The sequence below is a fragment of the Carassius auratus genome, unplaced genomic scaffold, assembly GCF_003368295.1.
Source record: "Carassius auratus strain Wakin unplaced genomic scaffold, ASM336829v1 scaf_tig00004533, whole genome shotgun sequence".
Lineage (NCBI taxonomy): Eukaryota > Metazoa > Chordata > Actinopteri > Cypriniformes > Cyprinidae > Carassius > Carassius auratus.
This window is the reverse complement of record NW_020523601.1, coordinates 63,962-76,363: the sequence shown is the minus strand read 5'-3', so window position 1 is coordinate 76,363 and position 12,402 is coordinate 63,962. Positions and strand designations below refer to the sequence as shown.

The window sequence follows — 12,402 nt, the reverse complement described above, 5'->3', positions numbered from 1 at the left end:
AATTATTTAATTCTAAATATTTTAAAACTCTATTTTATTAAGTTTCATAACATTTAAAAAGAATGCTTATGTAAAAACACCTAATCTGACAAGCATTAAAAAAAAATTGATGGTAACATTTACTTCATGTTTGGAGGGCTAGATTCAGCTGCTAAAATTCTATAGTTTTTTCCCCTTTCCATAGGCAGCAGCTTGTTTTGGCTTTGAGTTGTAAAGATAATAAAGTAAAAGGCTTTATCGCCCTCTAATGGTTCTGACTGAACAACACCACAATGACAAACGAGTTGCGTCATCAACAGAACCGCGACTCGTTTCATGAACAGAAGTTAAACCACAAATTAACATCCTGTGTAGAACCGACACCAAACGAACAATGTCCTACTGAACAGTTAAAACACCAGTACAGTCAAAATCATTTTATTTTTTTCCTTTTCAGTTCAACATTTCAGCATTTTTCCAGCAGTCACAAAAAAGCTGATGTACAAAGCCAAAACTCTGTAAACAAGATACAAAACGAGATGAGTGAGAATCAGAGATGAAGTTCATAAAGGATACATTTTTTTTTTTTTTAAATGGTGACAGAAACTGGCAGCTATTCCATGGCCAACATATGTCAAAGTTGCACATAAATGTCACGAATTAACAAAATGAGAATTAACTTTGATAAAAGCATTTTCCAAAAACATCCAGATCATAGACCACATCACAACAATGACAATGATGTCATCAGTCATGATGTCACTAAAACTACTATTTTGTTTGTCTTGAAAACATTTTAGCATTTTTTTTCATTTTATTTTTAATAATTACTAATTGAAACAAATACACACAAAAGATACCTAAATGTGCAGCTTCTTCATAATGTAAAGAGATTGTTCACAAAAAAAAAAAAAAAAAAAAAAAAAAAAAAATTCTGTCCTCACTTAATCTCATGAAGATCGATTCTTCTGTGAAACAACGATTTCCAACTTCCTTCAAAATAACTTCCTTTGTGTTCCACAGAAGAAAAACAGGAAAGAAAAAAGGTGAGTAAATGAGGACAGTTTTGATTTTCTGGTGAACTATTCTTTTAAATAAACCATCTGGCATTTAAAAAAGCAAACTGCAGGGAAATAATTTGTAATCTCTTTTAATTACTCTTATAGAGCAAATAAAATGTCCAGGGTGCATGCAACCAAAAAAAGATAAAAATAATTGATGACAGTATACGAGTAGTGTGGAGGACAGAAAAAGAGGGCAGATAGTGGGAAAGTATGACTATGAGAGTTTAGTTTGTACAAAACCGAATTTAAAAGTTGTGTGTTGATGAGATGAACTCATGTCTGATGCAACCGTGTAGCTTTAAACTTGGACATCCTCTTGGGTGGCTCCTGAAGAGCTTCGGGGCCCACCTCCTCCAGCTTTCTCTCGGGGATTGTGGGTAAGGCAGGAGGGACGATGGTCAGGTGTGGGATTGAGCAAGGCAGGGGATCCTTTTCAATCACTGTGCCTGTAAAAGCCTAAAACACAAGAAGAAATTTAAACATTTAGTGAGAGTATTGTTTCTGAGCAAGACAAATAAAAATAACAATGCATTTAATATCAATTCTGGACTGGTAAGGAAATAAAAATATTTTGTCAAGATTTTATGAAGGAAATTTGACTGCTGCTTTTCCATGTGAAACCTGCTGAGGCTTCCAGTCTATTCTGTGTAGTTTCTAGGGCATTTCTATGGTGTTGCTACAGTATTTTGGGTGGGTTTTAAAACCACATTCCATTACAGTTAATAAATAAATGACCATAAGATCAATAACATCCAATTAGAATTAAGATTGGGTGAATTTCTATTTCATGCAGAAATAAGTCTTCTGTACCTCAAAGCGTCCGTTAGTGCGGGGGCTCGTTCCGGTGGGGCTTTCCTCCTCTGTAATGCCATCGCTGGTATCACTGTGTGTGGCGTCATCATGGCTCCACGAGCGTCCAAAAGCAGCACGGCGCTCTTCGAAGTCAGCTGTGCTGCTCTCGCTGGTGTCACTGCACACACTGTTCTCACGGCTGCGGGACTTCAAAATGGACTTGCGTGGTACTGGCTCTCCATTCACCAAATCAACAAACACCCTACAAACAAAAACTTGTGTTGAAACTGGAGCGATAAAAAAAAAACCCAACAAGCAGTGTAATACATCAAGAAATATAGACGAATGATGTTTCCCATTAGGCTGTTACCTATAAATGTCTGTTGGGCTTGTGATCTTGTAACCTTCATGAGGAGAATGGCCGTTACTTTTGCCACTTTTCTTTTTTCGCTTGGCTTGTGCCTTTTGTTCATTTCTTTCGCTGAATTTCAGAGTGGTGTTCTTTCCTGTATTAATCCTGACCTTCACAGGGAAAAGAGAAAATGGAGGGAAGATTTATGCAAAACTTTTACTTTTTAAGACACACAGGAGAAAATAATTCAATGCAAAAAAAATAAATGTTGATATACACTACTGTTCAAAAGTTTGGGTCGGTAAGATTTTATTTTATATATATATATATATACACACACACACACACACACAAGAAAAAAATATTTAATCAACAATACAGCAAAAACAGTAAAATGTGAAATATCATTACAATTTAAAATAATTCTGTTCTGTTTTTATACATTTTAAAATGTAATTTATTCCTGTAATAACAAGACTGAGTTTTCAGCATCATTACTTCAGTCTTCATATGATTCTTCAGATGCTGCTCAAGAAGCATTTCTTATAATTAATATAGAAAACAGTTCTGCTGTTTAATATTTTTTGTGGAAACAAAGGGGCCATTCATATGTTGCATCTAGCTTTTTCTTTCCAAAGCACTTGGGACCTGCTGTTGTTAAGCATGTTTCATCATGTAGCACTGTATGCACGCTCTATTTGTGTGCGCTTGCCACACATCTACATTTTAAATAATGAACCTGGGTGTGTAAAAATCTTTGATGAATAATAATTTTAAAAAAAACTTCAAAAGAGAAGCATTTCTTATGTAGGACTATCTAAAAGAGGTTAATGTAGGGCTGTACTAACCTTTTTGAATTCCGCAGTATGAGAAAAATAGATAGTTGGAAGACCACTGCCTGCTTCCTCATCAAAATCTTCCTCCTCCTCATCCTCAGGGTGTGAGCCATTAGTGCCGTTCATCTGACTTGTGATAGATGACGGTACCCAGCCATTTTCCTTCTGATGGCCATTAACCTGGACACCGCTGCCACCTTCTGCTTCCTTCTCTTCCTCTGAGGAGGAAGTGGTGTCTTCTCCATTAGTGTCTGTGCTGTCCAATCTAGTATAACAGGAGGAAAAAATTGAACAAATCTATAAGCACACTATTAAAAAGTTTGTGCAACAGCTACTTTTTCCGTGTATTGCACTTTCAGTTTACCTAGAGATGTATTCATATGTGGTATGATAAACAGGGTTTCTACACTTTTAGATCAATACATTTCCCATGACTTTTCCGTAAAGTTTGTGATTACCAGATAAGACGACTGGGATTTTTCTTTTAAAAATTTCATTGGGATATCTGGGGTTGATTTGCATTTTAATGCTATGCACCGATACTTTACACTGGAGAAACACCACCTTGTGTCCCATAGGAAACAATTATTAGCTAGTATCATTTGCTCACTTATACACTGCTGTTCAAAAGTTTGGGGTTGATACAACTTTTTGTTGTTTGTGCTTTATAAGAACTAATAAACAGCCAATATGTTAATAACAAGCATGTTAATAATCAACTAGTTAATAGCAGTTAACGGGTCCCTTTACTAAATTGTTACCATTTTAAAATGTAATTTATTCCTGTGATGGTAAAGTTGAATTTTTAGCAACCGTTACTCTAGTCTTCAGTGTCACATTGTCCTTTAGAAATCACTAATATGTTGTATTGGTGCTCAAGGTACATTTCTTATGTTGAAAACAGTTGTGCTGCTTGATATTTTTAGTGGAAATTCAATATTTTACCGGTATCTCTCATCTTGAAGTTCCTCCTCACGCTCTAGTTCATCAAGTCGGGCCCACAGCTCCTCTTCTGACAGCAGCCCTGTCGTTCTCTCCTCATCGCCTTCTTTCTTCTCCTTGTCCTCTTCCAGCTCCAATAAATACTCCTGCTTAGGTTTAGAATTGGGTTTGTGAGCCAGACGATGTTTTCCTGTGGAAGCAGATAGTAAGTAAATGATCAACAGAAGATAAAACAACCTGATAACGCAAAAGCTAACCTGAAAAACTAGAATTACCTTTGGTAAATTCCTCCTCATTTATTACCTCTTCTCTAATGTCTAGAAAATCTTCTGTATCCTGTTAAAAAAAAAATAAAAAAAAAGAGCAGACATGATTGTTTCTTCCAGGGAAGAAAACATCAGTATTAGGTTTCCATGTAATGAGGTCATGCTAAGGACACTTACACCAGTCAATTTTTTAAGATCGTCTGTAAAGTCGGCCTTATTCTGAAAGTTCTTCACCACTTTCTGTAAGTCATCAAGCGCATTCTTGACATCTGGAAAAATAACACATATCAGGTCAAGCTGTATGGATTTTTCCAAACTGGTCAATGGAAAATATGAATGGAATAGAAACAAACTCACGTTTCTTTCTGTGTTCCACAAGAGTGTCGGCTTGTTTGGCAGAACACTTTGCAAACCAGTTATCCCCAAGGAGCACCGTTAACTCATTAGTGTGAACTAGCTTTCCAGGCATGAAAGCCAAGGGACCAAATGGTACCTATCAAGTTGAAAAAACATCCATTAATGAGCAAAACCAGGCCTTTAAGAAATAGAGACAGACCTGTTCACTTCAAGAATGATAACTATCATGATAACTACACATCTACCACAGCAACACACATAAGTTTCTGCGATTATAAACATGCACTGAAATTAAGTTGCCTGTCACTTTAAATGGTCAAGCTCTAATTGACTGTTAATGTTTTTATCATTCATCATCTAGAAACAAACTGTGATTCCAACGATATTGTTATTCTATGCCACTATTGTTATAGTTAGGGTGTGAACTGTGAACTTTACTATTCTCATAGAATAACAAATTATTAAAACTTTATGGTTATAGTTATCATACTTCATGTAAACAGGTCTTAAAACAGGCTAAACCTGCGTGAATAATACTCTGATGATAACTTAATATTTTGTTTGCTCAGGCAAAGAAAAATGTTTGTGTATCTACGTGTGAAGATTAATTTGGGTGCGTCAGTAATTGAAAAGTGAAACCATACCATAATATCATAAGACAACTTGTCAGGCAAAGTCCTGAGGCGGTCTTGAAGAGATTCATAGTCTTTTTCAACTTTACTCCTGTCAGTCAAAGACAAAAATTAATCTTCTAAAAGGAAATTGTTAGTTTGTTGACACACAAGCTCTATTTTCGTCCTACCTACTGAAAGTCTTTTTAAAATAATGAAAAGGAATAGATCAAAAGCCTGTCAAATCTTGTCATAACCATCTACATCTTTATAGTGAGTCATAGTATAAATAGCATTTTCATTCCAAATTTAAACATTCAACAACCAATGACAAGCTATCATGCAACAATGAACGATAATAATGTTATGCATGTCAGAGAGCTGTTAAATTGCAGTAGGACACTCACCAGTGCTCAATTTGACTTGTGCAATCTTTCACCACCTGTTGTGGAAACAGAGACAATTTGTCGTTTCATTATCGCTGAGATTCCTAAAATGCCACAGACAACCAGTGACAAATCACTGCTAAAGGACTGTATTATTCTGGTAATGTGAATTGGTCATTATATATATATATATATAGACAGATAGATAGATAGATAGATAGATAGAGAGAGAGAGAGAGAGAGAGACAGAATGACAGTCCTGAAAATTTCTAATAAGATGTAGAGAGAAGGTATCCTGTAAGGCATGTTTATGGAGAGAGAGCAAGCGCAAACCTGTGTATTTATGGCAATGTAAAAAAAATAAATCTGTAGACTCATACATAAACATGTTTTTATGTATATTAGAGTAATAATAATAATAATGAGACTCTTTTAGCATTAGGACAATTAACATTTCAAGGTTAATGTGGTTGAATGTCATGAAAATAAAGTAATACTAAATATCATTTAAAAGTTAGATTGTTTTCTACTTTTCAATTGTTGTCTTTCATATTGGTGTTCAATATGACGGAGGTTTGTCTTTAAAGAGATTCGCCCACCAATAAAATAATATAAAGCATGTTTAACAGCATGCATTATGTGTTTTGTTTTTCTTATTTTCTCTTTTAAAAAGACATGTCACTTAGTGTAGTCCAACACAGAAGTTTCCAGATCTTCTAAAGGAAAATTCACCAGATTTGCTGACTGTAAAGGAAGCACTAGTAGCTTTCATATCAGGCCAGCTAAGGTTTATCCTCCAATGTCAATACATAGGTAAATAAACCGTTTCTTTGCCTTCCAACTAATCACGTCACTAAAAATACCATTCAAATATAAATAGGTCAGTTAACCCTTACCTTCACACAGAGTCATTTCACAGCATGTATTCTTCCTACTGTAACAGTACAGTAAGCGTTTGGCAACGTGGACCACATGTGTTAGAATAAAGATTGTTTGCTAGCTACTATACACAAATAATTAAATGTTGACAATGCTGAGATACATTGCATATGAATATGCACATGCTTTTTATTGCAAAGTATCAGAAACACACATACACCGAAGCAAAATATCTATTTGCAATTAGCTAACGTTAGCCAAAGGCAACACGTGATACACAAAGAACTTTCCAGAGAACGAAACGCGTAATACCGCAAAACAACATAAAATATTTGACAAATGAATCGATGCTGCTAATAAATCACGTGCATGGACATCAAGATTTAATATCTGCAGGAATGCATTGGAGGTTTTTGAAGGAAACATTAACGTTACTCCTGACCTTTCTGTGCTCCTCTTTCAACCTCTCGACGCCTTGAGGAAGATCTTTACTCCGTTTGACTTTTCCAATTGCAGCCATTTGGTCATGCAAGTATGCCATCCACAATAAAACAAGGATCTGTTGTTTAAATATCCAAAACACTGGATGCTCAGGGGTTTGAAGTCCTATAGAAATGTTTATGAATGCAATTGGATGTGTTGCACTCAATCTGTCGCCTCGTAATCATCAATGAAGCAGAACAAGTGGTCCAGTATATCGACTTTGAGACCATTTCACACGTGCATGGTACGATGCCAGCCTTATCCCAAAATTTCCTCTTGTTTACAGTCCACCGACGGCCTGTTTCCCCTGCGCCATGTTCATCTGATCACGGATGTAGCACGTACTCTGGAAATACAACGACGCAAACACGTGACCACTTACTTCTCTGATTTAATTTCACTTTCATTACTGATTAACAAATACAGATGTTAATATAATATAAAATTCGTAAACTATAACGTTAACGTTACATAGACTAAAAACAATTATAAGCATGAAATTGCATATATACGATAAACGTCTACTTTTATACTCATCACTATAAAATGGCCATAATGCAGCATAAGTAATTAATTAGAATACATCTATTTTTTTTCATAAATTATTCATAAAAGGTTCTGTAAATGGCAAGATACGTTTGATCGAAAATGTGATTCGTTGAGGAGCGTCCTTTTAACGTACCTGTAAACAATCCCCACGCTGACTATGTCACGTGACCTTTTGAATCAGGACGAAACAGGAAGTTGAAAACGTTGTAACTAAAATAAAAGTCTTAAATTCAAATTTCTTGCCAGTGTTGTTATTATATATATTAACAACATATTATATATATATATATATATATATATATATATATATATATATATATATATATATATATATATATATATAATGTTATTATATATGTATTATATATAATATTATTATATAATACATATTACATTATAATTCCATAAATCCACAATTTTATTTTCACACAGAAACTTTTATTTTGAAGAGAAGACAAAGTGTCGTCGGTATCAGTAACGTTTTCCGGAATGGTCTGTCCTGTCTATGCTCAGTCCTCACATTGAAATGTTTCTAATTGCTTAAAGAAATTTGCGCCTGAAATTCAAATTATTTATTACCATAAGGAATTATTAGAGTGCTGGTGATTGCTGACACTTGCTCATAAAAGTGACTGAATCCTTTGCTTGTTAAAAATCATTGTTTTGTCATATCATAACAAAATTGTTCATATTAAATAAATATATAGTTCTCACATGTATTTCACTCCTTCTGTTTAATACAGCTACTTTTTAATTTATCCGTGGTTATGTAAATTTAAATGTGCATTCAGCTTAATAAGCTTAATAAGCTTTATTTATTCACTAGTTGGTAAGCACGTTTATTGCATTAATAATTATTTTGTATTTGTTGAAGTAAAGATTTATTTCTTTTGTGTGTGTCCAGGTAACAAGAGAGAAGGTTTTCAGTCAGTCATGTTCAGACACTGCAGGGCATTTTCACATTGTGTTTTAAAAAGTCAGACAAATATACTTTCAAAACCAGTTAGGATTCTTTTGCCCTGGTCTCCACTTGTACCACATCCCCACGTACTCATTCTACCAATATCAAGATGCACTTGGTTTACAATCTCCTCCATACAATCATGTGTGTCAGTTTGGAGATCCTGTGTTACATTAACATGCTGCGGCTGTGGAACCCGGAGCCATTCAGGGGCCAGAAGTGCAGAAAGTCATAAAGACCCTGGTCAAGGCCATGAGTGCACCCCAGATTTGTGTTCCTCTACGAATATTAGCCATCCTTGGACTATCCAAAGAAAATGCTGGAGGACAATTCAATTCCTTGCAACCTCAATTTGATCACATTTCAAACCCAGAAATATTTGTTCACATTAAACATTTACAATCAAGCTAGTTTCCACTTTGGCTATACAACTAAATGGAGATTACCACACCTTTATGTTTTAAATAAAAGCAAAAGCAGAATTCTCTCAGTTCCTTTATTTTGGTATTAATTCCAATAAACCATCACATCACATCACATGTGTGTTATATTCAATAATTATATGGCAGTATATCTCTCTAAGCATCATAGTAATTGGTTAAATCACTAGCTAAGACCCCAAACCATCATTTTCAACCATCAAAACGTGTTGAACCAGTTACTGAATACATTACAATTAACAAATATTGGCCTGGCAATCACACAATCTCACCAATAGACAGTTACAAGCCATGTTACTGTGTGACATTAGTAAGAGATAGTTAACTCTAAAGTGAACTTATTAACTTTCCTTCAATATATGGCTCTTATCATCACATAAAGACACCACTGATATCAAAAATCAAAAGCCTAACAGATTGCATGTTTCTATCTCCCAGAATTTCAGATTCATTGTGGAATTACCAAATTAATTTGATAAAATTAGTTTGCAGATTAAAAACAGTGTATTCGACCAGACATGGTCAACACTGACACAGTTCTCTCTTCAAATAGAGGAAGAGCTAAAAGGCTTTCCACACTTGCATAAGAAGGTATTTTTATAGCAACATGGACGGCAATACACAGCCCCACAGTACCTGCATAAGGTGCTAAGTTCAGAACTGAGGCATTTGATGCAATGTGTTCTGACATGATGTATTTTGTGTTTTTGAGAGCAATGTGGTAGATCAGGACACCCAATGAAATGAAAGACTTCACAAGTGAAGCATACAATGTCAGGAAATGTTTGGTTAGCTTTCAAGCAATCACGGTGATATGGTATTGGTGCATTAGGTGTTTCTGAATCCCCCGTTTCCTGGGGGTACTGCATATTATGTGCAGAAGAAAGACATTTGTTTCTCTTTCGAACACTCACTCTTTCTCCTCGAGGGGGCTGCACTGTCCCCGTAGACTGCATATAGTGATTACATCTGCGTTCTTTACAGTTGTGTTCATGGATCAACTGACAGTCATTGCACGCCACAAATGATTCAGAAGAAGAATTCATCATACAAAAATGTGTCTTGAGTGAATCTTTCGATCTTTCCTTGGTCATTATGAGCTGGTTTTGTGCGGAATAAAGGTCTTCAGTATTAAATTGGCACAGAGCTAAATTATGCCCTTTTTTTCCGCACTCCTTATAATAGTCACAAACTGAACTGTGCACGCCTTTGCATGTCTCACATTGGTATATATATAAAAAGCCTTGCTTTGTACAGCTGCATATCACTTTTGCTGCTGCTTGTCTCTGGGCATCACCTTCAGCAAAGCTTTCCATCAGACCTGGACTTTTGAGCGGTCCTTCCTGCCTTGCATCCTCATTATTCCCACTGTTTGACTGTGAGACCTCTTTGTGTAAAAGCTCTTTGGGTTGCATATAAGAAGAGTAAGGTGGTGAACAAGATGCAGATGTCACTTGAGAAGCATCTGTCTGCTCTGTGTACAGATCCAGCTCAGTGTCAATGCCAGCTGTCAGGATGGCATCTAAAACATTAGCAGCATCTCTCTTTTTCTTGGTGTTCTCTAGTGCTACCTGAAGACTGTGGCCCGCTTGCCTCTCTTTAACTAACTGTAGAACCCACTCCACATCTCTGTCCACCGAGTCCAAGGCCGAAAGTAGCAGCTGGCACTCCATCCGGGCAGTGAAGAAGCCACATGCAAAGCCAAGTAAGAAATCAGTAGGAACTCGTTTGGAGTTCAGCGCCAACTCCTCTTCTTCATTGGGACTTGAGGCCTGGTATCCAAGCAAACCAAACAGCTCCTTAACCTGCTGAAGGGTTAGTGCAGGTTTGATCGAATAAGTAAAGACGCCTGAAAACATCTGGTGAGAAGAAAGAGACTATTTTAAGGTAGTGAAAACAAAGAAAATGTCATTGAGACTGTTAAAAGTCTACCTCTATAGGTGGAGCACCAGTATTTCCACATACCTTCACCAGTCTGTACTCTCTCCTCCAGGGGTAGACGTAGAGGTTTAATGCAGCGAGCTCCAACACTTCAAAGGCATTGGAAAGTTTCTCAAGCCCCATTTGGCCAGTTTTAGAGGGAAATGCATTGAGAGATTTTTCCATCACTGCCAGTGAATCTAATCCATGTAGGTGATGAATCTTCTGGGAATTGCCATTGTGAAGAAGCATCTTGACTTCCTTACAAAGTTGCTCATTCCTGCACACCAAACCTCGATCACCCTTATCAATTTGTCTCTCCAAGTTAGTCCGATACCTATTAATGTGGCCATCTTCTGTCTTTTTATAAGCAGAATTCATCCTAGAAGAAAGAAAATTGTTTATTTAAAAGTTTATTTATTTTCAACAATAATATCATAATTAAACATAATAATCACAACAGATGCACAGAAACAATATAGCAAGTTTCTATTTTGCATGACGTCATCAACACCATGGACAGTCGGGTGAAGACAACTTAAACTAAAGATAGCATTTCAATTCAGTTCAATTAAATCTGTCAAGTGATTGAATATATGTGGAACCCAAATATTAAAAACCATCTATAATACTACTACGGAAAAACAGACTAAAGTGAAAGTAAAGATCGAAAGCACAGTTCCATCAACCACCGTTTTACACAATTAATTAAATTCCGATTTTTAAAAGTATATTTAATGTAAAGCACGTTGTTGAACAATAAATAGCATACACTACGCAAAATGTTTAAAGATTTAGTATCTTGCCTTTCCCAACTATAACCACAGCTACTGCTATTTTTAACTGACTCATTAAATTAAAATCAACAAAGCTCTTGACACACGACTAACGGCGTTTACATTAACGAATCGATTAAACTAAATTCATTACCTGATCGACATTCAACATCGAACACAAACGGCTCTGAAGAGCGTCGCTGTTTCCCAGTGGATAAACTTTTTTGACATCACTTCCGTATTGGGCTCGCATGAAGATTTTTAGGGTTGCAGTGACGGCAAACCTTACAAACTAAACAAGTAAATACAATTAAATTAGTAAATATAAGTTTAAAAAAATAAATAGACTAAAAAGTATATACCAAAAACTGTGTAAATTAGCGTTTTAACACATATGATAAGTATTCCATATCAATATTGAGATCCCTGTTCCTTAATTATTCCAAGTTTAAAACATAGCTAAAATAATATATATTTTATTCGCAGTTTATACAACTCTTAATGTGCAACTTGCAATAATTATTCAACTTAGAGTATCTACCAGTGGTAGTTCACAAGAGGGCGCTATAATATATGAAAGAAACTTGGTAATATCAGTCCGTATCAAACTTTATTGTTACAACCATTTCTACTGACATGATGATATTATTGTAATTCACCACATTATAATATGTTATTTTCAGTCGCAACATTAATAATTTTCTTGGAAAAAGTTTATTTGAAACTGTAATTTAATTGTGATAAAGCATAAAAGAATGCATAATTAGATGGGCGTGTCATTCTGAAAGGGGCGTGGTATCTTGCTGCGG

At 35.6% G+C, this 12,402-nt stretch overlaps 2 protein-coding genes across 3 annotated transcripts; both read right to left on the bottom strand.

The window, feature by feature from the left end:
• Positions 1 to 401: 401 nt before the first annotated feature.
• LOC113070489 (unconventional prefoldin RPB5 interactor 1-like) lies at positions 402 to 7,678 on the bottom strand. The gene is made up of 12 exons (XM_026243790.1): positions 7,630 to 7,678; positions 6,907 to 7,293; positions 5,607 to 5,641; positions 5,233 to 5,311; positions 4,589 to 4,724; positions 4,409 to 4,500; positions 4,241 to 4,301; positions 3,969 to 4,155; positions 3,036 to 3,288; positions 2,206 to 2,357; positions 1,854 to 2,097; positions 402 to 1,499 (listed from the first exon to the last, which is right to left on the bottom strand). The coding sequence occupies exons 2-12, from the start codon at positions 7,003 to 7,005 to the stop codon at positions 1,317 to 1,319; spliced, it is 1,521 nt and encodes a 506-aa protein (XP_026099575.1). The 5' UTR covers positions 7,006 to 7,293; positions 7,630 to 7,678; the 3' UTR covers positions 402 to 1,316.
• Positions 7,679 to 8,952: 1,274 nt separating this feature from the next.
• LOC113070487 (spermatogenesis-associated protein 2-like protein) lies at positions 8,953 to 12,354 on the bottom strand. 2 transcript variants are annotated; one of them, XM_026243788.1, is made up of 4 exons: positions 11,748 to 12,354; positions 10,863 to 11,199; positions 9,706 to 10,756; positions 8,953 to 9,306 (listed from the first exon to the last, which is right to left on the bottom strand). In XM_026243788.1, exons 1-4 carry the CDS (start codon positions 11,756 to 11,758, stop codon positions 9,299 to 9,301), a joined length of 1,407 nt encoding a protein of 468 aa, XP_026099573.1. In that variant the 5' UTR covers positions 11,759 to 12,354; the 3' UTR covers positions 8,953 to 9,298. The 2 variants fall into 2 exon arrangements, with proteins under 2 accessions (XP_026099573.1, XP_026099572.1); XM_026243787.1 differs by having other exon boundaries at positions 8,953 to 10,756.
• Between the last annotated feature and the right edge of the window lie 48 nt (positions 12,355 to 12,402).